Source organism: Marmota marmota, unplaced genomic scaffold (genome assembly GCF_001458135.2).
Source record: "Marmota marmota marmota unplaced genomic scaffold, marMar, whole genome shotgun sequence".
Taxonomy (NCBI): domain Eukaryota; kingdom Metazoa; phylum Chordata; class Mammalia; order Rodentia; family Sciuridae; genus Marmota; species Marmota marmota.
In genome coordinates this window covers 6,660,887-6,686,023 of record NW_025999900.1, presented here as the reverse complement: position 1 = coordinate 6,686,023, position 25,137 = coordinate 6,660,887, and the positions used below count along the sequence as shown (strand labels likewise).

Genomic DNA, 25,137 nt, shown 5'->3' with positions numbered 1-25,137 from the left:
CCCCCCCCCCCCCCAGGCACTGGGGATTAAACCCAGGGGCACTTTACCACTGGCTACATCTCAAACCCTTTTTACTTTTTGAGAAAGTTTCCAAGGTTATCTTGAATTTATGATTCTCCCAAGTAGCTGGGATTACAGGAGTGTGCTACTACGCCAGCTCAGGGGCTTCTGACACCTCTTCTAATGGAAAATGAGCCTGATTACCTCTTCAGGGTTCTGGTTTATAAAATTGGACTAATTGAAAACTTACATCCTGGAATCATCTAGAGAATCTGGTTAAAGATATTTATCATAAGATTTCACAAAGATTAAATTTAATGGGTTGTATTTGGATTATATTTCACAAATATAGTACAAAGTAGAAATTAACATTATAGATTGTATGTTAAGAGAAATGGAAAGAGGCCCACCATTGCAGACCAAACTTATGGAGAGATGCTGGTAATAGAAATAGTTCATAATGCATGCTGATTATAGTCTGAAGGACATTCAGAATGTTACTGGGTTGACATATTTGATATCAAAACAAGATATTTTGCCAGGCCAAGAGGTACACACTTATAGTCTGGTGACTCAGGAGACTGGCAGAAGGATCGCAAGTTCAAGGCTAGCCTTAACAATATAGCAAGACTGTCTCTCAAAATAATAAAAATAAAAATAGCTGGGGATATAGCTCAGTGGTAGAATGTCTTTGGGTTCAATCCCTCATACAGAAAAAAGAAAAAACCACATTTTGAGAATGATGTAAAACTTTCAAATGGATAATTATAAAATCACATGAAAAAAGACTGGAGGGCTGGGATTGTAGCTCAGTGGTAGAGCACTTACCTAGCATGTGTGAGGCACTGGGTTTGATTCTCAGCACTGCATGTAAATAGGTAGAATACCCAAAAACAACTAATAAAAATGGTTAAAAAAAAAAAAAAGACTGGAAAAAGCCAGGAAAGTGGAAGTTTTATAAAAGTGGCTTTGGCCATTGTTACCAGAAACATGGAGGGGATGCATCCAAACATTTTGCTTTAAATTTATTAGTTTCAGAAATTTTAAATCATAATTTTTTTAAGTGAGTCTCACTCTGTTGTCCAGGTTGCCCTCAAACTCTTGAGCTCAAATGATTTTTCTTCTTCAACATTCTTGAGTATCTAGAACTATTAGGCACATGCCACCATGCCCAACACCATAAATCATAATATAGATTATATGTACCACTTTCTTTCTTTTTTTGTTTTTTGTTTTTTTTTTTAAGAGAGAGAGAGAAAGAGAATTTTTTTAGTTTTCGACGGACACAGCATGTTTATTTGTATGTGCTGCTGAGGATCGAACCCAGGCCACACGCATGCCAGGCAAGTGCGCTACCGATTGAGCCACATCCCCAGCCCCTTTCTTTTTTTTTAATATTTATTAATATTTATTTTTTTTAGTTGTAGTTGGACCCAGTATCTTTATTTCATTCACTTATTTTTATGTGGTGTTGAGGATCGAACCCAGGGCCCCAAGCATGCTAGGCAAGCACTCTACCGCTGAGCCACAATCCCAGCCCCACATGTACCACTTTCTGTAGAATTATTGTCCCAAATCTGTCTGAGCCTGATTTATGTGATATTTTTGTTATTTCCTGCTCTTTAGCCTAATTATTTGAAAATCTGCATCTTTTTCTTAAATTTTTCTTTTTCTCCTTCTTTTGAGCAAACCACTCATTCAGTGGTTTCCTCATCCACTGGTCTGTATGCTACTTTTTAGGTGAAAATGCTTCTTGTGCCAGGTATGGTGGCTCATGCCTGTAATCACAACGGCTCAGGAGGCTGAGGTAGGAGATCACAAGTTCAAAGGTAGTGAAATCTTGTCTCTAAATAAAATACAGCAAAGGAATGGGTATGTGGCTCAGTGGTTAAGCATCACTGAGGTCAATCCTCAGTACCAAAAAAAAAAAGAATGAACAAAAGAAAGAAAATACTTCTTGATGCTTTTGCTCTAAGAATCCACTTTGTTTTGTCATTCCTTACACCCCTGGTATTGGGTATGGAACCCAGGGGCACTTTACCACTGAAGCACACCCCCAATTCTTTTTATTATTTTGTTTGAGAATGGATTTGCTAAGTTGTCTAGGCTGGCCTCAAATTTGCAATCTCTCCTGCCTCAGCCTCCCAAGTCACTGAGATTAAAGACATGTGCCACTGTGCCTGGCAAGAATCTACTTCTTTTGTTTTTTTTTTTTTAATATTTATTTTTTTTTAGTTTTCGGTGGACACAACATCTTTGTTTGTATGTGGTGCTGAGGATCGAACCTGGACTGCACGCATGCCAGGCGAGCACGCTACCGCTTGAGCCACATCCCCAGCCCAAGAATCTACTTCTTGATGATGTCTTTTTAAGTTCTATTGCCAGTGGTCATTTACTTTGTAAAAAGCCTTTGAGAGTTGCACTCCTTCAGATTGTATAGACTTTGGATAGCTAAGAATTTAGAACTGCACCCATTTCTGTTCATGGTTAATCCTGGCCTTACAAAGACTACTTTTGTCCACATGTTATCTGTGTTTAGGATTATAGGTAGAGTAAAACTTAAATGGGATTTAGAAAATTAGGGCAGCTGGGAAAGCTTACTTCAGTCCCAGATATTAACTGCCTTGAGACCTAATCACCATGTGGCAACTTCATAGTTGTGTGTGTGTTTGATTGGCCTGAGATGAAATTCTTTGGCAGGGGGCCAGGTGTGGTGGGGGTGTGTCACCAAGAGTGTGGTGGCCACCTAAGTTTTTTTCCTTATTGTGATTGAATCTTGGCTTCTAAATGATTTTTTTATATGCTAAAAAAGAATAGTTTATTCATAATACCCAAATCCTCAGTACCAGTCAAGTGGGAATCTTGAGCAAATTAGTCTTTTTCTAGGACTGTAAAGATTAGTTTTCTTGTGAAGCACTGCCAAAATTACAGGCTATATGCATAATCAGTTAGCTCCTGCACCCCTAAATCTAGCCTGCTACCTTTCTGAAGTTGCCTCTGAGAGACTCATTTTATGTTTATGATAAATTTGAACTGATCCACAGGAAAAATGCTTCTTATCTTTTATTTTTTTCTCACCTCTCTTCACTTAAGTTTAACAAGTGGTGTGGGTAACCTGTGGTCTGGCTGATTGAACTTCAGGTTCTACTTGAGTCTATGACCTTGAACATGATGTTACAGTATATTAGTATCTTTGGTTCTTCTTTAAAAGTACAGTTAGCCCTCCCTGTCCACTGCATCTGATCATTCAACTAACCTTGCATTGAAAATATTTTTTAAAAATTCTATCTATGCTGAATCACATGTACCGACTTTTTTCTTGTCATGATTTTCTAAACAATAAACAACTATTTACTTAACATTTACATTGTATCAGACATTATGTATAATCTAGAGATGATTTAATGTATATGAAGGATGTGCATATGTTATATGTAACTGCTGCACCATTTTATATAAGAAATTTGAGCATCCGTAGATTTTGACATCCTCAAGGGTCAACCAATCCACTGTGGATACCAGGGAACTAACTATAATGGAAATTGTTGTTCCCTATATCCCTTTTTATACAAGGTTGTAAGGAGCATGCTGGCACTGAATCTATAACATTTCCCTCCCATGTTCCTATCAGAATCGGCTACATTCACAAAGGGCATTGCTTCTGCAAGGCACTGAAAGCCTAAACAGGGCCACTCAAAGCATTGAGCGTTCTCATCGGATTGCTACAGAAACTGATCAGATTGGCTCAGAAATCATAGAAGAGCTGGGGGAGCAACGAGACCAGCTGGAACGTACCAAGAACAGAGTAAGTCTGCACAGGTGGGGAAAAGTGACTGGAATAGGGAAAGTAGGTAGGTCCACCATACCCAGATGCCATCATCCTAAGTCCAAAAAACTACAGCAGTTCTAAATGTAGGGGATAACCTTTTTTTTAGGTTGCTTGGGTAAGAGAGGTTCTCCCTTTGAAGGAATTTTACCCCTAAGACTTAGACATTAATGGGAAAAAAAATTTTTTTTAAAGAGGCATGTAAGGATTCAAAGTCAGCAACATGAGCTTTTAATTTCTCACATCTAGGGGAATATTTTGATATTCTTAGGAAAACATCATCAACTTATAACACCCCATCTTTTAGAACCAACGTTCTTTTCCAAATGTCAAACATAGTACCATTCATAGTATGTAGATTTATAAACTATTGCTCAGTATTGGACCATAGTCCTTTACTGTTACCAAGGTAAGTTGGATCATTGAGGGAAAAAAATAAATAGAAATCCATTGATGACTGTTGGGGGTCTCTAATATGCTGCCACTTTTAAGAAACTCTGGGAAATAACTCATTTCTTCCTTTCTAAATATTTGTTACTCTACAGAGGGATTTTTAAAATAGTAGTTTGCCAGTGGAATGCTCTATCTTAATAGGCTGAGGCAAATTCAAACTGAAAAGCGGATAGTGGGTCCAAGATTTAGACAGGAAAATATTAGCTTAGTGTGGGGATTTGAGGATGTTGTGGAGCAGATACTGGGGATTTGAACCCAGGGGTACTCTAAACTGAGCTACAACCCCAGCCCTTTTTATATTTTTGAGACTGGGTCTCGCTAAGTTGCCTCAAACTTGTAATCTTCTTGCCTATTACAGGCATGCGCTACTCAGTGATATCTTTCTTACACATCTTAATAGCTTCAATTCTTCATTCTTTTTTTCCCTACATTTTGCAATTCTTCATTCTTAAAATTAATCAGTGATTCTATTCTCAATATTAGTGAAATCAGTATCAATATTCAATGAAAATTCACAATAAAATGCTTATCCAAAGCAAGCTATGGAGAATTAACTTGCCAACAAATAATGTGGGTTCTGAGCTTTTAAATTTTGGTTAAATTTAAAAGCCAACGAAGGCTGGGGATGTAGCTCAGTGGTAGAGTGCTTACCTAGCACATGTGAGGCACTGAATTCGATCTTCAACATCGCATAAAAAATAAAATAAAGCCAAAGAGTGGGGTGGGTACAGTCATGTACACCTATAATCCTAGCTAGTTGGGAGGCTAAAGCGAGAGAATGGCAAGTTCAATGTCAGCAATTTAGTGAGAACCTTTCTCAAAACTAAAATCTTTAAAGAGGGTTGGGATGTAGGTAGATTGAGGCCCTGATTCTAATCCTTAGTACCACCAAAAAACAAACAAACAAAAAAAAAAGCCAAAGAATGCACTGAGAGATCACTATATCAAGGCTATTGGTATATTGATCATCTGGGAACAGATGACAAGGAGCAGCCATTGAGATGTTCTCTAGCTATCTAGATTAGTAACAAACAGTCAAAAGGGAAGGGGTCCATGGGGGCTAATTCCCTTCACAATTCAGTATAACTGCCTCAAAGGGGTAATAAAAGATTTTTAAAACACATTTTAAAATGATAGTCTACCAGCTTATGGAAATAAACACCAACCCAGGAGGCTCTTCTGGAACTTGGCTGATGAAATAGAAATCTTAAGTTGCTACATAGACACTGGCTGGGTAATCCAGATCCTTTCCTGTTTTGAGTAGCCAAAGTGAAAGTAGTCCCAGCCAAAAGTCTACAACCCCACAGCAACCTTGGGATATAATAATTCCCACATCTCCTTGATGAATACCAAAGTACCTTTTCCTTTCCAGATTCTGCTACTTGTACTCAGAGGCCATAATTTAAATTAGTTTGATTTCTAGGCCTTTTTGAACATAGACCTCTTAATGCCCACTATTAATTTAGGAATGTTCAAATTCTATACAGTATGTACTTTTGAAAGAAGGGGGAAATAATTGGTATTTTCTCTTCTCAGCTGGTAAACACAAGTGAAAACTTGAGCAAAAGTCGAAAGATTCTCCGTTCGATGTCCAGAAAGTAAGTTTCAAAAAGTTACAAAATTTCTTTTAACTCTTAATGTCTTCAACCAAGAAAGCTTAAAACAGTGGCAGAGTCCTAATAAATCACCTTAGTGCTTTGTTCCATATAGTCCCCCTGTACTCAGTACTGCCCAGCAGATAGAGAAATAAAGTAAGGAATATAGTTTTTATAGTAAAATATTCCAGGATAAAATCCTTTGTTAAAATTATGTATTGCTCTGATTTGCAGCACTTGAAAATTTGTCCACTGAAAGAATGTTTAATCTCAGCTTTATATTTCTGCAAGAAGACACATGGGAATGATAGAGCTTTATATTTATTGAAATATATTTGTAAAAACTTGATTAGAAACCAGTTTTCATGGCCAGGCAAGTTGGCGCACGCTTGTAATCCCAGCTGCTCAGGAGACTGAGACAGGAGGATCTTGAGTTCAAAGCCAGCCTCAGCCAAAGTGAGGCACTAAGTAATGAAAGGAGACCCTGTCTCTAAATAAAATACAAAATAGGGGGATGAGGGGATGTGGCTTAGTGTTTGAGTGCCCTTGAGTTCAATACCTGGTACCAAAAAAAAAAGTGTTATTGCTTAGTCCTGGCTTTTGGCTCTGCTTGCCCTTCATGTGAATGAGGCTCTTTTCTGGGAGTCCTGTCATGTTAGCAAGAAGTAGATTTTAAAAACAAAACAGAAACCTTTGAGATGAGTACTAACAGCAACAAAACCAGGACTGAAGGGAAGTATTGCCATTGAGGCTGAAATTGGGGATAAGTGCATGACCTTGGGCACATATGGCCTAGCATGAAACAAAATGACAGCCTGTTCATGAAACTAGCAGGAAGCGTAGAGTTTTCCCTAAACAATAGGAAATTCCTTGTGGACTAAGGAGAAACCCAAGAGTGAACATGAAAACCAGAGATTGAACTCTGTGTAAACAAAAAATAGTACTTTTTTAAAAAAATAATAATAATAAAAGATACCCATTAAGTTAGGGGAGCAGAGCAGAAGAAATAGGAACAAAGTAAAAAAGGAAGACTGAAAGGCAGTACCCAGGGTTCTAGTTACTTTTCCTAAAAGCAAAACCCATCCATGAATTGGACTTTGACACAGGAGGGTCTGTTCCAAACCCTTCACCCAGCCTACAGTCATAGCTGTGGTATTTAACCAATGTGGTGCTATGTGGCTAGATAGTGGTATTGTATTACTGCTATTTGAAATGTGATTTGAAGACATTTTAGAACCAAGAAACTATCTTTATGCTTTGGTATTTATAGTCCTAATTTTCCACATTTCTGTGAGGTAGACAGTTTTATCTCTAAATTACAGCTAAAGAGCCTTCAGAGTTGCCACTTCCAAGCCAAAGAACCTTATGAGTACTTATTGCTAAGTGGCTCTGTATTCAAACAAAAATTTCATCTGCCCCCAGAGTATCTTAGCCTTGGCCCTGAGACAAACTCCAAAGAATGAAGAACTGTAAGAAATAACCTGTCCAGACTACTGACTACTACTTGTTCTGCTTCTCTTTGTAGAGTGATGACCAACAAGCTGCTGCTTTCCATTATCATCTTATTGGAGCTAGCTATCCTGGGAGGCCTGGTTTATTACAAATTCTTTCGCAAGCATTGAAATTGCTATAGGGAAAGGTTTGTGGATCAGAACCTTGACCCTGTGGACAAATGTTATTAGGGAGTGGAATAAGCGTGTTGCTGCTGTGGGCTAACAGTTCAAGGATGCACTGTGTAGCCAGACTGGGAGGAGGAACAGCAGCCAGAAAAACCACATAGATGTGAAGGAACAATGACAAGACCAATATGATATACCAAGGTAATAAATGCAGTTTATGACTTCTGCAAATTTACATAGTACTGTAACATATCAATACCTTGTGAATTTAAAAAAAAAAATACATTTACAGTAGTATTATTGGTCACCAAAATAGAGAGGGGAAACTTTACAATCATGAAAATGTATTGATGTTCTTATTAAGGCAGTATCAATCCAGCCAACCATTTAGTATCTGTCCCCTTGAATGCTTTGCAAATCTGGAATGCCCATCGTGAAATGTGCCAGTGCACAGTGTTTCCTAAATTCTCACACGTTCTTCATTTTCTGATTCATCTGGTGAACTGGGAGTAGGAAGTTGGTCATAGACAATGTGTCCTCCTTCCCTTGTCTGACCAAAACTTGAAGCAATCACATCCACTGCCAGTCTAGCCGTAGCCTTTGCCTCTTCATCTGAAGTGGCCAACCGAGGATTGACTTCAACAAGATCCAATGCTGACAGCAACCCTGGAAGAAAAAGTATCAAAATCTCAGAAAATCGCCTAGCTGGTACTTTTAGTGAGAGTTGTCCCACTTGGACAAGGAGAACAAGCCAAGGTAAAAACAGGAGCGCTTTTCACTATAAAATTATCTATTGTAAGAAAGCCCCTTGCACCTCATCCTCTTACCCATCATTCAAGTTAAAACACTATAAGCTGAAGTACTGAAAGAAACCTTTAAGGTAATCAAATAATTCATCCCTATTCAGCTAACATAATAGGCCTAGCTATCAGGCTTTCTAATGCTTTATCTGTTTTTGTTATTGTTTTGGGGGGTGCTGGGGATCAAACTCAGGGCCTTCTGCATGCTACGCACACACTGTGCCACTGAGCTACATCCCCAGCCCCATTTGTATCCCTTAAGGCACTGTACCACGTACCCTAAAATGTATATTCTTATCCCTTCATGCTTGAGTTCTGAGGAAAGTTCTACATCTGATACGTTTTTTATGTCTCCCAGCAGACTGGCCCAGCATCTTACACTTGGCCATGGGAAGATACAGTCATATGTTGCCTTCTGTGAGGGTTTGAGAACTTTTGCCCAAGTCCTCAGCACTGTTCTTTGGCCTGGAGGGAAAGGGAAGAACCTATCCAGATCTTCTTCCCTCCCCCTCTACATAGCCAACTTCTCTAGAACTAACTTCTTATTTGGTTAATCTGGATAAAGTTAATCTACCTCTTTGAGAGTCATCTGAATAAACTAGTATTCAAGAATACAGTATCTAAGAATATTTGGTATGACTACAAAGACTAGAATCATGGGTGTATACACCTAATGGCTTATTGATATTATGTTATAGTACGTGATACTTAGTGTCATTGTATCTGTTCAGTGTGTTGTTTAAACAGAACATAGCTGATTGCAGTGTGCAAAACTGCAATGACCAGGCATGTTACCATAGCATTTCCATCATTTTGTCCATATGACCTGTGTCTCTGACGGTTTATGTCACTGATTTATACTGGCTAAACCTGCACCCTGAACTTATCCCAAAAGTAATAATCAGAGAGTGTGTGCTACTATTACCTATGTTTCCTGACTACTGCCATCCTGCAAATTAAAGAAAACTGTTTGATGTATCTAATGGACAACATCATGAGTGTCTTTTGGAGTAAATACTGCAACAGAGGAAAGGTGGCACAAGGCAAGGACCATGCCACGTCTAGGTGCTGCAGGTTATTAAGCCCTCCTCTGACTGGTGAGATTGGAAAGCTAAATGGAGGATTGAACTCTTGGGTTCTCTGTCCACTAACCCAAGGTAATATCTAAGATGGCGGGTCTGAGAATGAAACTGTCTTGCTACTCTTAGATCTGAAAGTGCTTTCCTAAGGTTCTAGCAGGTTCTATGGGTTCAATGCCCATTTCTATCTCTTATTCCAGGGTTCCCTACAGCCTTAGACCTTTGAATCTGGGGTCTCTATGCTTCTTTATACCTGTTTCATGAAATGGTTACTGAAGTAGTACCACATGGTAAGTGTTTAAATTTTGGAAGGGAAGGTCATTTCAAGTGAACTTAAAACCAGAAGCTTTTTTACAAAAATGAAAACTGCAAACAAGTTTGAGTTTTGGAAAAGTTACTTTTGATAATCTAGAATTTATGTTAATATTGTCAGTGATTTGTCCAACTGTATCCTACTTATTAAAACTCCTATCAAACAACCTCTAGTACAAGACTTAGATAAAAAGGACTTGTCCCAACTTACAATATCTTTAAGAGATCTGCTTTGACTTCAAATTCCTGACTCCCAGAGAACCAACCCTCTTTTTTTGTGGTACAGAGGGCTGAATCCTATACTTTTTAGGTACAGAAATTTAAGCAAGGGGGAGGGAAACAGGAAATACTGGGGACTGAAATGGAGCAAATTATATTCTATGCATCTATAATTATGTCAAAATGAACCCCATTATTTTGAATAACTATAATATACAAATAAAACATTTTTTAGGGCAGGGCCTGGTGGCAAATGACTACTCCCAGCAACTCAGGAGGTTGAGGCAGGAGGATCACAAGTTCAAAGCCAGCCTTTGCAAATTAGCAAGACTCTAAGCAACTTAGCGAGATGTTATTTCAAAATACAAAATAAAAAGGGTTGTGGATGTGCTCAGTGGCTAAGTGCCCTGGGTTATATTCCCAGTACCCAAAAAAATTTCTTTTCAGCAGAACAGCCTGGTATGATAACACATACCTGTAATCCCAGTGACTTGGGAGGCTGAGGCAGAAGAATCACAAGTTCCAGGCCAGCCTCAGCAACTTAGCAAGAAGACCCAGTCTCAAACACTAAAAGGGGCTGGGATTGTAGTTCTGTGATAAGAGTGTCCCTGGGTTCAATCCCCAGTATCAAAAAAATAAAAAGTTTAAACAAAGATCCCCTTCAGGCAGGAGATGCCGCATATTTACATATATACTTAACAGGCTACTGACCTGGTGTCTACATACCTGTATTGTGTATTTCTTCAGTAATATACATGCCTTCTCTATAGGTCAATCCCCCCACAACAGGGGTTCCAGTGGCTGGAGCCAGTGTAGGGTCAAATGCATCAATATCAAAACTCAGATGGATTGGCCTTTGTCTCCTGGAAAGGAAGAGGACCAGAGAATACATATTTAGTTGTGCTTGTAGACTCATTCATTCTTCCTGTTATCGGAGCTCCTTGATTTTGTTGTTTTTTTTGGTCCTGGTACTTTGTTAAATACAGCAAATTTCCAGGTTTTTTTCTTCCTGAAAGTTACTAAAAGTGTATTAGATTCCTACACACTACTTCATGTTATTGGTGTTTGTTCTACATATTTCAGACTGATTAACTGCCGATTGTATTTCTGGTGTACCCTGGGCATTAGAGCCTCCTTCATTACTGTCATTAGAGGGAATTCTTCACTTTCACATGACACTGGGCTCTGATATACTAATTTAAGTTAGCATGATCTGAGTTATATTTGCCTTTATTCTCTAACAGTAGCTGAACTTAATACTAATTTTATGTCTGCAAACTTAACATCTTCCAATTCCAACTTGAGTACATGTGTCCAACGGCTGAAACTAACATACAGCATCCTGAAGTAAAAACTCAGGATTGAGAAAATGCTCCTTTAAGCTAGCATATTATTATCATTCATCTGCCATCTTTCTATATTACCAAGATTTGCTTAATATTAGACTCAGATGAAGCAATAATAATGAGGCTGTGAAGAATGGGACTGTTGGAACAAGGAATGCCTCACATCTCAAAAGATAAGCGTTAAATGGAGATAAAGCCGGGCACAATGGTGCCTGCCCTGTAATTCCAGCGGCTCAGGAGGCTGAGGCAGTATGATTGAGAGTTCAAAGCCAGCCTCAGCAATTTAGCAAGGTGCTAAGCAACTCGGTAAGACCCTGTTTTTAAATAAAATACAAAAATGGCTGGGGATGTGACTCAGTACTTAAGTGTCCCTGAGAAATTCACAAGAAACAGGAGATCTGGGCAATGACTTAAAGGAAATTCCCTCCCAACCCCAGAAAAAGAATATGACTAGATGTTTCATGTGATACCTTTCTGAAATTTCTATATGTACATAATTTGTTTTATTTTAAAAGTAAAGTTTCTATGCTAAAGAGACAGGCTAAGGTGTGACACCCATTGAGAGTTTGCTCTGTCCCTCTCTGGGATCTAGAAGTAGACATACACTGTAGTTACTTACTTGCCAATCAGCAGATCAAATGTCTGTTCCATGACCTTCTGAATACCAAGTCGATCAATATCTCTCATGGAAAAATACTGAATATCATAGTTCTTTAAAATAAAGCTGGTGAGAAAGAAAGAAAGGAATCCTTAGTTTAAAAGCTATTTTTAAGTGACTCAGGAGGCCTCAGCAATTTAGCAAGACCTTGTCTCAAAAAATAAAAAGGGTTGGGTATGTAGCTCAGTGACAAACCACCCCTGGGTTCAATCCCCAGTACCACACACACACACACACAAAAAAATCCAAGTTTTTTAGCATGTATATTAGGGGGTTTTCCCTTGTATTGACCTACAACAGATTACATCAAGCATCAACCTTTAAGAGGAACATAAATAGCCAGCACAGGCCCAAAGCTTAAACTTACTGTTCAGGAGGGTCCACATCTCTTAGGCCAATATACACAATACTTGGGGAAGAGATACAAGGTTTGATCCAGGAAAATCCTGGGAGTTGTGGTACCTATGAAAAGAGGAATAAACAAGATTATAGGATTAATTAAGAATTCTTGGTCTCACCAAGATAATCACCATGTGTTTCCAAAAGTGTGTAATCATTTTTTCCTCCTGTCCACAGGATATGTTTAAAACAACACAAGACACACTTGATCTAGGAAATAAACTTCACAAGAATGGAAATGTTTCAGAAGGGGAACAGAAAAACAATACAGCTTTCTCAAGGAGAATGAAAAAAAAATTTCTCAAAATGGTCTTGGTTTACCAATAACTAGTCTAAACAGTAGGACTACACTGATTTGCCCTTTTGGTTCCTTTGCACATTGCTAAACTGTTTACAGATTGGTTCTTAAAGTATAACTCAATTGCCACCTCAAGTTGCCAACAACCAAACAAATTCTGTCTAATGAATAATCTTTGTACTATTCTGGTTTAACCTGGTTTCTCGCTAAGGGGGAGGGATATACAGACACTAGTTTATGCCTGTCTTGGCATTAACATGCCTCCCATAATATTTTCCTAAGCCTCTTCTCTATAGCTTAGGAAAATATTACCCAGAGGTAAGCATAGCGTCGCTTATCTGAGGGTGTGGCCTGGGAGCCTCTAACCAAGGAGTCCTCAGGCTATGAGACTGTCCATCACTAGTTACTACCACCTTACTTTCTTAGAGAATTATAAGCACCCTTGAGAGCAGGGACCATGTCCTAGTCATCTCTAAATCCTAGCATCTAGCAGACTGTCTGGCACATAGTAGTATTTAGTGAACAAATGAAAGGTTGGTGAGCCTCATGGAACCCATCCTTTACTCTAGTCTTATTGAACAAAACCTCCAAAGCCCCAGGAATAACCCTGTAAGCCATTTACCTTCTCATTCTGTCCCACTAACCTTGTCCTGTAGTTCTCTGAGAAGAAATGCAACTGGCTGTCCATGGAGGTTTCCTGATGAAGTGGTGAGGGGTGTATTGATGTCAGCATGGGCATCAACCCAGATGACACAAAGGTCTGGGCGGTGCCGGGTGTGACCACTAATGGTACCGATTGCCAGGCTGCAAAGAACAAATATAATCTTCAAGGCCCTCTGCTTTGTTATCATCATCAATAAAAAATATTCTGAGCCAACACAGCTTACACTCTGTCCTCAGGGCAAAGTCAGGGCCTGGACTGGGTTAAGGTAAAACAAGTTCCCTGGGTTGTTGTTCCCAAAGATTAACCTTGAGTGGATTAGATACGAGAAATATAAAACTCTTGAGGACTGGCAGCATGATAAATGTATTTCCTGTCCCCAAAATTCATGTCATTTGATCCATTAACCCTGGCCCAGAATAGGACCTCAAATGTTTGTTCAGTGAGTGAAATCTAGTTAAATGAATTGATCTATGTGTAACAAATCAAAAATGTTGCTTACTACCTCTTAAGGTCTCCACCTGGGAGATCTAATTTTAACTTACAAAGAATCAGTTATGTTAACTTTTTTTGGCCGGGGGGTGGGGGAGGGTCCCAGGGGCACTTACCACTGAGCCACATCCCCAGCCTGTTTTTATTTTCTATTTTGAGACAGGGTGTCACCGAATTGCTTAGGGCCTCACTAAATTGCTGAAGCTGGCTTTGAACTTCCAATCCTCCTGCCTCAGTTTCCAAAGTTGCTGGGTTAGAGGTGTGCACCATTGTATCTGGCCTACATTAACTTTTTATGGATTAAAAACTATAAATCAGGGCGGGGGGAGTAGCTGGTACAGTGCACTTGTCTAACTCTGGGTTTGATTCCCCATCAGCACACATACACACACACAATGGAGTATTACTCAGCCATAAAGAGGAGAAACTATGACATTTGCCAGTAAATGGATGGATCTGGAGACTATCATGCTAAGTGAAATAAGCCAGTCCCCAAAGGTTGAATGTTTTTTCTCTGGTATGTGGAAGCTAACCCACAAAAAAGGGGTGGGGAAGAAAAGAAGTTCAGTAGATTAGACAATGGGGAATGGAGGGAAGGTAGAAAAAGGAAAGACAGTGGAATGAATCTGACATAGTTTTCCTATGTACATATAGGGAAACCACAGTGAATCCTACCATGTGTACATCAAGAATGGAGTCCTAATAAGATTTATTCCATGCTTGTATGATTATATCCAAATGGATTCTACTGTCATGTATAACTAAAAGAACCAATTTTAAGAAGAAAGCACTATAGCTATTTTTGCTTATATGTGCCTGAAACCTGAAAAGTCAAAAAGTTGTTAAAGTCATTAAAGTAATAAGCCAATCCAATTCAAGACTTCATGTCCACCACTGCATAAGACAAGTTATTTGCATGTTATCTGTGTTAGCATGGCATTCAAATAACTTTCAATGATTTGTTTTTGCCTTTCTTTGTCCTTGGGCTCTGCTTACATCAGCTACCTGTTCTATCTCAACTGCAGGAATATGGCTGATGAGATTGTGGCTGGGAAGCTGCCCAGAAACAAAGTTGAGTTTGGCATAGACAAGAAATGCAACTTAAGCATTCTATAGCCATCCTTGATCAATAAAGCACAAGACAGATTTTCAGGCTCCCCTTGAATGACAATATGGTCTAGTGCTAAAGGCAGTGAATTAAGATAGATTACTGGAGTTTTTGTCCAGGAAGAACTGTGAGATTGAAGACAAATTATCAAACTTCTCCAGACTTCCACTTCCCTTTCTGTAAGATAGGAATAAGAGTACTTGGCCTGTTTTAAGTCAGGACTGGTTTTGGTTGGGGGGCGGGGGTGGTACTGGGGACTGAAACCAGGGGCACCACTGAGCAACATCCCTAGTCCTTTTTATTATTTAGAGACAGGGTCTCACTAAATTGCATAGGGCCTTGCCAAGTTGCTGAGCCTAGCTTTGAACTCGATCCTCCTGCCTCAGCTTCCCAAGCTGCTGGGATTACAGGTGTGCCCTACCATACCTGGCAGAACTGGTTTGATAAGTAAGGTGATGGTGCATGTATAAAAGGAGTGATCAAAACATGCCTCTTCCTTTAAAATGGTCAATAGCCATTCAAATTATACACTTGTCCCTTCCTTCATAGACTATTCCAGATTGCCTAGGTTTTAGCATTGAATAGGAAGGAAGGAAGTAATAACATGGGCTGCAGTATAGATAGCTACAGGTAAAAAAGAAAAAACAAGGACCATGGTAATCACATTGAGGAGGTCCCCAAAGAGTGAGATCTGACTACAGGAAAGACTAAATAAATAATCTTAGAGAGAGAGCACAGAACTCTAAAGTTGATTTAACTGAATGCCCCAGTCATCATACTAGTGAATCTAGGACTCTTATTATCCTTCCTGAATTTTTATTCTAATAAGGATTCTACCTGCTTCTCCGGCTGAACAAAAGTTGAACTTCTGATAGTGATCTGAAAAGCTCTCAAAGTACCTCAGAGAAAGTTATTCTATTAGATCTGAAAAGAAAAATTAATTGCAATGGGGGCCACAATGGATTTGAATCCTATCTCTGCTATTTCTTGGCTGTAGGCCTTGGATAAGTTATCTAACATCTGGCTTTCGGTGCTTCCAGTAATAAATAAAACCTTAAAATACATTGAAGTGCTTCTGGTGCTTCATTGCCTCTACCAATAAACGTCATTACTTAGCTAAAATAACAGTCCCCTGTGAAATCTGACTATTCAAGCACAGACCAACTTCTTTCTTCTCTGAAAGTCTGTAGAATTCAATATTTTAAAAAAATTTGTTCCACATGTTTTAATTTCATCTAACTGGAATAAATCGCAAAGTTTCCTACAGATCTTTAGACTACTGAGAAAACATCAGTTCAGTGAAGTATATACTGACCTACTAAGAGACAAAGGCTCCAGTGACCAAATACATTAGTCACCTAGGGTATTGTGGACTGGAAAGTATATTCACATTCTAAGGGATGATCTCTAACAAATCTATTAGAAATGTTAATAAAAATGCCTAAATTTGGGTTGGGGTTGTGCTCAGTGGTAGAGCGCTCACCTAGCATGTGTGAGGCCCTGGGTTTGATCCTCAGCACCACATAAAAATAAATAAAATAAAGGTTTTGTGTCCAAATATAACTAAAAAACCAAATAAATATTTTTGAAAAATGCCTAAATTTAGTCCTGATGTATTCTTCCAGTTCTCCAAAATGAAAGTCATGTTTTCTAGAAAACTTAAGAAGATAAGCATGAAACATGGTGACTAAAAACCTTGCTTAACCTACCTTTGTACTTGCTGTGTCAAATAACACAAATCCTCTTACTATACAATGTGTTACACAAAGCAAAATACACAGTTCCTGCAAAAGTTCGTGATCTTAGACATTAAAATGATGTTATAACACCACACCCTAAAAATACTGTGGATATTTTTCTTGGGATGAGGAAACTAAGATAGCAGCTAAGTAATGAGCCCAAAGCAACATGTTATCCAGCCCCTCACCACACCTGGCTCCAGCTTACCTGTGGTCGCCTCCCACTGTGACACAGCTGTAGCCACCTGATACTGCTCTGCTGACCACCTCTGCCAGTTCCTGGTTGGCAAGGCCCACAGAGCGTGGGTTCACTATCAGGTTGTTATAGAGATCATCTTTGGGCACTGGAGTAAAACTCAAGTCTCCAAAGTCTTTTAAGCGGCAACCTGGAAACAAGGGGTGATAAGAAGAACTGTATGTACTTTTCCAATTCTTACTGGTCTGGGATACTCATGGCAAAGTATACATCTTACTTATTTTGTCACAGTAAAAATTAAAATGTCACATAACTGGCAGAATTGCTCAATCCAGTAATCCTGGGAAGTAAACCCTCTTAATATTTTTAAGATGTAGATGGACACAAAACCTTTATTTATTTATTTATTTAATATTTTTTGGTAGTGAGGATTGAACCCAGGGGTGCCTAACACTGAGCCACATCTCCAGCCCTTTTTTTTTCTAAATATATTTTTTATTTAAGAGACAAGGTCTCACTGAGTTTGCTTAGGGCCTTGCTGAATTGTATAGGCTGGCTTTGAACTTGCAATCTTCCTGCCTCAGCCTCCCGAGTTGCTGGGATTACAGGTGTGTGCCACCATACCCAGTGATTATTTTATTTATTTTTATGTGGTGCTGAGAATCAAACACCGTGCCTCACACGTTAGGCAAGCACTCTACCACTGAGCTATAACCCTAGCCCAAGTAAACCCTCTTAAAAGAACACCATTTTGCAGAAGAAACTGAGCTTTACAAACTAAAACCAAGAGGTATTATTAACTTAACCTAAATCACAAAATTGGTAGCACATGTCCCAGACTTATAAAGGGGAAGTAAAATACCAAGAGTAACCAACAGATTTAAAGAAAATAAGTACTATTAATTAGGACCAAAATACACATATAGAAATTCTCAGACTTTTTAAAAATATTTTTTAGTTGTAGTTGGACACAGTATCTTTTTCTGTTTATTTTTATGTGGTGCTAGGTATTGAACCCAGTGCCTCACACATGCCAGGCTGGTAGAGCACTTGCATGGCACGTGTGAGGCACTGGGTTCCATACCTAGTACCACATAAAAATAAAATAAAGCTATTGTGTCAGTCTACAACTAAATTTAAAAAAATCAGAGGACCTAAAGCATACTAAAATATCTGCCAGGCATGGTGGCACATGGCTTTAATCCTAGCAACTGAGGAGGCTGAGGCAGAAGAATTCCAAGTTCTAGACCAGCCTCAGCAATTTAGCAAGGCCCTGAACAGCCTAGTGTGATCTGTCACAAAAAATAAGGGTTTGTGGGGACTGGGCTTGTGGCTTAATGGTAGAGTGCTCACCTAGCATGTGTGAGGCACTGGATTCAATCTTCATCACCACATAAAAATAAAATAAAGGTACTGTGTCCACCTACAACTAAATATAAAAAATCATAATAAATAAGGGCTGGGGATGTGGCTTAGTGGTAAAGTGCCCCGAGTTCAATCCCCAGTTCAAAAAAAAGAAAGAAATATATAACATTTGTTATTACAAATTACTGGCAACTGTTACGCTTTTTTTTTTTTTTCAGTGCTGAGGATTGAACCCAGGGGCACTTTACCACTGACTTACATCCCCAACTCTTTTCACTTTTTATTTTTGAGATAGGGTCTTGTTAAATTGCCCAGACTGGGCTCAAACTTTTGATTGACCTGTTTTGGCTTCCTGAGTCATTGGGATTATAGATATATGCCACCAAGCCTGGCTGGTTTAACATAAATTCTTATTTAGGATTCACAACAGTTCTATGAAGCAACTAAAATAATGCCTTTTCCATACAGTATGAGGACACTCAAGCAAAGAAAAGTAACTTACCTAAGGTCACATAGCTGCCAAATGCCAGAATCAAGATCTAGCAGGGCACAGTTGCACATGCCTGTAACCCCAATTACTCAGGAGGCTGAGACAGGAGGATTGTAAGTTCAGGGCCAGCCTGTGCAACTTAGCAAGACCCTGTCTCAAAAAAATTTTTTCAAAGAAAGGGTTGGGAGGGTAGCTCTGTGATAGAATGCTTGTCTAGCTTTTGCTAAGTCTGGGGTTTAATCCCTAGTCCAAGTCATCTGGCTCTAATATTTGTATTCCTTACTGTACAGTTTGCCTCCCAAATAATTCTTCCTGCTTCCAGTACTTTAAGAACTCAATAGCCAGGCATGGTGACGCATGTCGTTTGGGAAGCTGAGACAGGAAGATCAAGAGTTCAAAGCCAGCCTCATCAACAGCGAGGCGCTAAGAAACTCAGAGAGACCCTGTCTCTAAATAAAATACAAAATAGGGGTGGGGATGTCGCTCAGTGGTTGAGTGTCCCTGAGTTCAATCCCCTGTACCCCCCCCCAAAAAAAAAATATATATACACACACACACACACATACACATACACATTCTGACAACTTTGAATACTTTCTACCTATATTGTAGGTGAAAACTAAACAATCCAATTCTATCCAAAAGGGACATGAGGGCTATGGTTGTGGCTCAGTGGTAGAGCACTTGCTAGCATGTGTGAGGCACTGGGTTCAATCCTCAGTACCACATAAAAGTCAATAAATAGAGGTATTGTGTTCATCTACAACTAAAAAAATTAGAAAAGGGACATGAACTATGAGAGAACAGAATGTTACAGATTGTATGCTTAGGGCCCTGCTTCTCAAACTGGTGTCTAGTTATTGGGGTTCTGGGGGACTGTAACATCTCAATGTCTGCATGGATTTGTTAAAGATTTGGATTAAGACCAGCATGAAACCGGGCGTGATGGTACACGCCTGTAAAGCCAGCAGCTCAGGAGTCTGAGGTAGGAGGATCTCAAGTTTGAGACCAGCCTATGGAATTTAGCAAGGTCCTGTCTCATAACAATAAAGGGCTGGGGATGTAATTCAGTGGTAAAATTTCCATGTTCAATCCCCAGTATAGCTAAAAGAAGGGGTGGAGAAAGGAAGAAAGAATGAGTGAGCATAAAAGACCCCACATGAGAGAATATCCAGACAAGTAAGAGGAAAGGAAGGAGGGAAAATGCAGGTAGGAGAAGAATGACAAAAACAAAAACAAAAACAATGGGAACCAAGAGAACATGACCAAATAAAATCTTTGTTTTGTTTTGGGGCTGTTGGGGATCAAATCAAGGGCCTCATGCAGGCTAGGCAAGCTCTCTATCAGAGAGCTACACCCCAGTCTATAAAAATCTTTTTTTAAAAGAGCTCAGTGGGACACTCAGGAGGATCACAAGTTTGAGACTAACCTCAGCAACTTGCTGAGTCCCTGACTCAAAATTTTAAAAAATAAATGACTGAGATTGTAGCTCATTGGTAAAATAGAAAATGAAAATCTTTTAAAAAGAAAGTCAAGAACTGGGGATGCAGCTCAGTGGTATAGCACTTGCCTAGCATGTACAAGATCCTGAGTTTGACTCACACACACCACAAAAAAAAAAAAAAAAAAAGCCACAAGTAAAATCTTTATTGACTTCACCAAATTTCAAAATGTGGGGAGTAGACTTAAGAGAAATGAAGCTCTAACTTTGAAGTCAATATCAGGTGTGGTCAGATCTTGAATGTTAGTGCCTATTCTAGGGTGTTTTTATTTGTATTTTTAATCTCAACTACCCCTTCAAGCATATTATGCATTAGGTTCTTACTGGATTAAAACCCTAGAGCATGTCTGGTGTTTTGTAATTAGGTGCATAATTATAAAAGCCTTATAATCAAAATAATAATAATGTTAATATTAACTAACTTTAGAGACCTCTCAGTGAGCTACACCCCAATCTATAAAAATCTTTTGCCAGGCACTTTAACTCATATTAATCCTCACATGCAAAAAATATACTGAGGAATTAAAATTTTCATGGGTAATTGACAGAACTTGGGGAACTCTCAAGACCAATCATGGAAATCAGGCTGTAGACTCAAGTAAGTGCAACAGGAAACTGCGCTCTACTCATTTGTATTTTCTTACTAGGGGGAAAACAAATTAAAAAAAAAAAAAAAAAAAACTGAACAAGGCCTGAAAATAATTTTGGTAGTCTTAGAATAATACTGTCCAAGGAAGAGAGATTGAATTTTGTAAAAAGATTTTGATCATTAAATGTGTAACTGTGCTTTGGATTGGGTTAACAGAGTAATTCACAGCATAAGGACTGGAAGTTAGCTCAGTGTTAGAGCACTTTGCCTAGCATGCTCAAAGCCTTGGGTTCAATCCCCAACCCTGTGGGGGCAAAACCAAAGATTAATTCAGAGCCCAGATGGTGGATTCTCCTAAATTACCCATCTCTATTTACTCTATTTCTTTCTCACCAAGCCACCTTATGGTTACTCACTTGGTTTCCCAGATGCCTTCACTTACTCACAAGGGCTTCCAGACAGTGCGTGCTGGGAGGTCTCTTGCTCAACATAATTACACAGAGGCATTTTGTTTTATCCAGCATGGTTAGTGTGAGTCTGGGTATTAGAGCCTGAGAATCTCTACACACAGCAAGCTTTGTGTTTCTGGATCCACAAAGCTCTGAGCCTGACCAGGAAAAAATTAATATCTTGAGAGGCCCTGCCTGAGCGGCCTGCCCTCTAGACTCCTAACTCAGCTCTTTAATTTTCACAGTAAGTACCAGGTAAGAACTAGGAATAGCAAGTATTAAAGGATCAGAGGAAGTCTGCTGAAGATTGAGGCAGTCAAAGAAGGACCCCTCCAACTTAAACTTGTATCAGCACTGTTTTGTTTTATTTTCTACCTTACTTGGATAGAAATTATAAAAATGAATGAGGAGGTATCTAATGGTAGAGGGTCCCACCCTAGTCCCCAGGCCAAACTACTATATCCTTGCAAGCCTTTATACCTAATATTTTCTTAAATAAGACTATTAGGTAGAGTAGGCTACACTGCTGTAGCAAAGCCCCCAAAATAATGGCTCAAAGATATTGTTTCTTTTTCATCTAACATCTAGAGTGGGTATCTCAGTCAGCAGGAGGCTTTCCTCCATGTTGGGATTCACGCATCTGGCTTGTAACTGTCATAACTAGGGCTTTGCCACTGATGGGGCTAAGGTTAGGTCTCTCCAGGTTCAAAGCAGCAGGAGGGAGAAATATATTGATAAGGCATAGCTCCTCTTTACAGGCCCCGGCTGAGAAATGGCACATCACTCCTGCTCACATAGCACTGGCCAGCAAAGTCTAGCTTATGTCCAGAAGAAAAAAAAGTAGAATTGTGGGAAACAGTTAACAATCTCAGCCACAATGAGTTTTGTTTTGTTCTTATTCTATGCCATAAATTTTAAGCTGTTAAAAATCAAAATACTGCCAGACATAGTAGTGTACACCTGTAATCCCAGTGACTTGGGAAGCTGAGGCAGGAGGCCAGACTCAGCAACTTAGCAAGACCCTGTCTAAAAAAAAAAGCTGGGGACATAGCTCAGTGATAAATGCCCCTGCGTTCAATCCAGCATAATAAAGAAATAAATAAATTACCACTTTTGTTACCGTAGATTTATCAATCTATAGTATTTTAACTATTAATTATAGAGCTAAATCATCAAAATTATTATGCCATCCTGAGCTGGCCTCCTAAGAGCTCTCTCCTCTAATGCCCACTGTATCAAGAGCACTGAGGCACCCAAAGAACTTATAGTAGAATCCAAGGTTGGTTTCTAAAGAGTGAACAAAGGCTCCAAAGAAGAAATATACATGCCATGTTTGATAACAGGTGACCAACTTAATAAGAATGACACGTCTGAAAATTGGAGCATTGTGATATGAGGTACTGGAGAACATGATTGCAACCCACAGGCTACATTTCTTGAGAGAAGCAGGAGATTGATTGATAGGGGGTTCATTTTTTAAGAACCAGATGAACTGAGTACTAGTAAAGGTACTATTTTGTCAGAATGCTATGACAGATTCTCAGTTCAAAGAGCAGAAGGAAATGGTCTCATTAATTTTAAATATTAGAGTAGCATTGTAAAGAGCAAACATCATAACATGGAAGGAGTATCTGCCTGCTGTGCTTCAGGTCAACTTATCTGCCAAGTGTAGGTCAGATGAGACCTACAAGGTTTTTTGAGTTTTTTTCCCTTGGTACTGGGAATTGAACCCAGGCTCTTGCACATGCTGGGCAAGCACTCTACCACTGAGCTATATCCCAGGCCCTGAGATCCAGTGTTTCAATGCTATCCTTTACTTTTATATTTTATTTTTTGTGGTGTTGGGCCCAGGATCTCATGCATGTTAGGCAAGCACTCTGCCACTTTTTATTTTATTTTGAAATATGGTCTCATTAATTGCCCAGGCTGGCCTCAAACTTGCAATCCTCCTGCCTCAGCCTACTAAGTAGCTGAGATTTTGGCTATTCTGCACCACTAGGTCCAGAATATCAAATTATTATATTATATATGTATATATTTTTTGCAATACTAGGGATTAAATCCAGGGCACTCTACCACCGAGTTACATCCCCAGCCTTTTTTGGTTTTTTATTTTAAGTTAGGGTCTTGCTAAATTCTTGAAGCTAGTCTCAAATTTATAATCCTGTCTCAGCATCCTGAGTTGCTGGCATTATAGGTGTACACTACTGTACCTGTTAAAATTTCATCCTTTCTTCCTTTTTTTTTTTTTTTGGCAGTGCCAGAGATCAAACCCAGGGCCTGATGATGCTCAGTAACCATTCTTCCTCTAAGCCCGGCCCTCAGATTCCTTATTAAAAGTAAGAACTGGTTGCAATGGTATGAACCTATAATCCCAGCAATTTGGGATTACAAAGCTAGCCTCAGCAACTTAGTGATACCCTAAGTAATTTAGTAAGACCCTGTCCCAAAATAAAAAGGGCTAAGGATGTGGTAAAGTGCCCCTGGATTCAATCCCTGGTAACAATAAATAAATAAACAAATAAATAAAATGTTTAAAAAAGGGCTGGGGATGTGGCTCAGTGGTAGAGTGCTAGCATACCGTCCAAGAGACTCTGGTTTCAATCCCCAGTTCTGCAAAAAAATAAATAAATAAAAATAAAAGCTGGGCACAGTGGCACACACCTCTAATCCTAATGACCCAAGAGTCTGAGGCAGGAGAATTGCAAGTTTGAAGATAGCCTTGGCAACTTAAGTAGACCATGTCTCAAAAAATAAAAAGGAGGTTGGAGCTGCAACTCGGTGGCAGAGCGCTTGCCTAGCATGTGTGAGGCACTGGGTTCGATCTTCAGCACCACATAAAAATAAAGGCATTCTGTCCATTGACAACTACAAAAAAATTTTAAATAAATAAAAAGGGCTGGAGGTGCAGCTCTGTGGTAGAGCAGTCCCTGGGTTCAGTCCCCAGCACCAAAAGAAAAAGAGGAGGAAGAGAAGAAGATAGTAGCATTTTACGACAAGATGAGTCTGAAACTTAAAGAAACTCTCAAGTCAAACAAATTTGGAAGCAAACTGAAAGGGCCCTCATTTTCCCCTTGCTCTTATATGCTGGCACAGCCTCATACTGGGAACTTGTCTCCAGAGCGAAGGTAATAAAATACACTGAATATTACTATGATCTTTCAGGCTCAGATATTACCTTTGGCCTTGATAAAGCCCTCTAGGCTCCAACGAAGTGGAAAAAGAACACAAATGCATCAACAAGATGATGCAACTGGCGGTGAGAAAGAAATCAAACAGCCCGGTGTGACCTTCACAATAGCTACAACAAGCACTTCTATTTTAGGGCTAGTGAGTAAATCCTAGAGGGAAGCCAGTGACAGGAAAGAAGGAAATAGGATATAATTATCTGCCTCCATACATCACAGTGTGCTAGGCACCTTACTGAGAACTGAGCAAGACTGGATAGCTCCGTCCACTGAGGCAAGCCTCAGTCACCCTTTGGTTAGAGATTCACATCAGGCAATGTCATGAATGAGCAGGTATTTTTTGGACAGCACAAAAGCATTCCATTCTTCCTCTTACATGGGGCACCAAGTGTTATCAAGACTCCCAGCAAATCAAGAGATGGGTTTTAAACTAGGGATAACAGGAACTTACCTCAACATTATAAAAGCTATCTATGCTAAGCCTCAGGCTAGCATCATTCTGAATGGAGAAAAATTGAAGGCATTCCCTCTAAAATCTGGAACAAGACAGGGATGCCCTCTCTCACCACTTCTGTTCAACATAGTTCTCGAAACACTGGCCAGAGCAATTAGACAGACGAAAGAAATTAAAGGCATCAAAATAGGAAAAGAAGAACTTAAATTATCACTATTTGCAGATGATATGATTCTATACCTAGCAGACCCAAAAGGCTCTACAAAGAAACTATTAGAGCTAATAAATGAATTCAGCAAAG

The 25,137-nt window shown here is 39.3% G+C and overlaps 2 protein-coding genes across 3 annotated transcripts in view; one reads left to right on the top strand and one right to left on the bottom strand.

Annotated features, from left to right (window-relative positions):
* Positions 1-9,271, top strand: part of Vti1b (vesicle transport through interaction with t-SNAREs 1B) — an 18,891-nt gene extending 9,620 nt beyond the window's left edge. The window contains exons 3-5 of the mRNA XM_048798434.1: positions 3,602-3,805; positions 5,816-5,877; positions 7,400-9,271. Coding sequence (XP_048654391.1) covers positions 3,602-3,805; positions 5,816-5,877; positions 7,400-7,496 — 363 coding nt within the window. The 3' untranslated portion in view covers positions 7,497-9,271. The remainder of the gene's footprint in view (positions 1-3,601; positions 3,806-5,815; positions 5,878-7,399) is intronic.
* The window catches only part of Arg2 (arginase 2), a 46,826-nt gene continuing 29,376 nt past the window's right edge, over positions 7,688-25,137 (bottom strand). For both annotated transcript variants that reach the window (XM_015490398.2, XM_048798564.1), the window contains exons 3-8: positions 16,813-16,990; positions 13,249-13,408; positions 12,275-12,369; positions 11,869-11,973; positions 10,630-10,766; positions 7,688-8,159 (exon numbers count right to left, since the gene is read on the bottom strand). In XM_015490398.2, the coding sequence (XP_015345884.1) occupies positions 7,954-8,159; positions 10,630-10,766; positions 11,869-11,973; positions 12,275-12,369; positions 13,249-13,408; positions 16,813-16,990 (881 nt within the window). In that variant the 3' untranslated portion in view covers positions 7,688-7,953. The remainder of the gene's footprint in view (positions 8,160-10,629; positions 10,767-11,868; positions 11,974-12,274; positions 12,370-13,248; positions 13,409-16,812; positions 16,991-25,137) is intronic.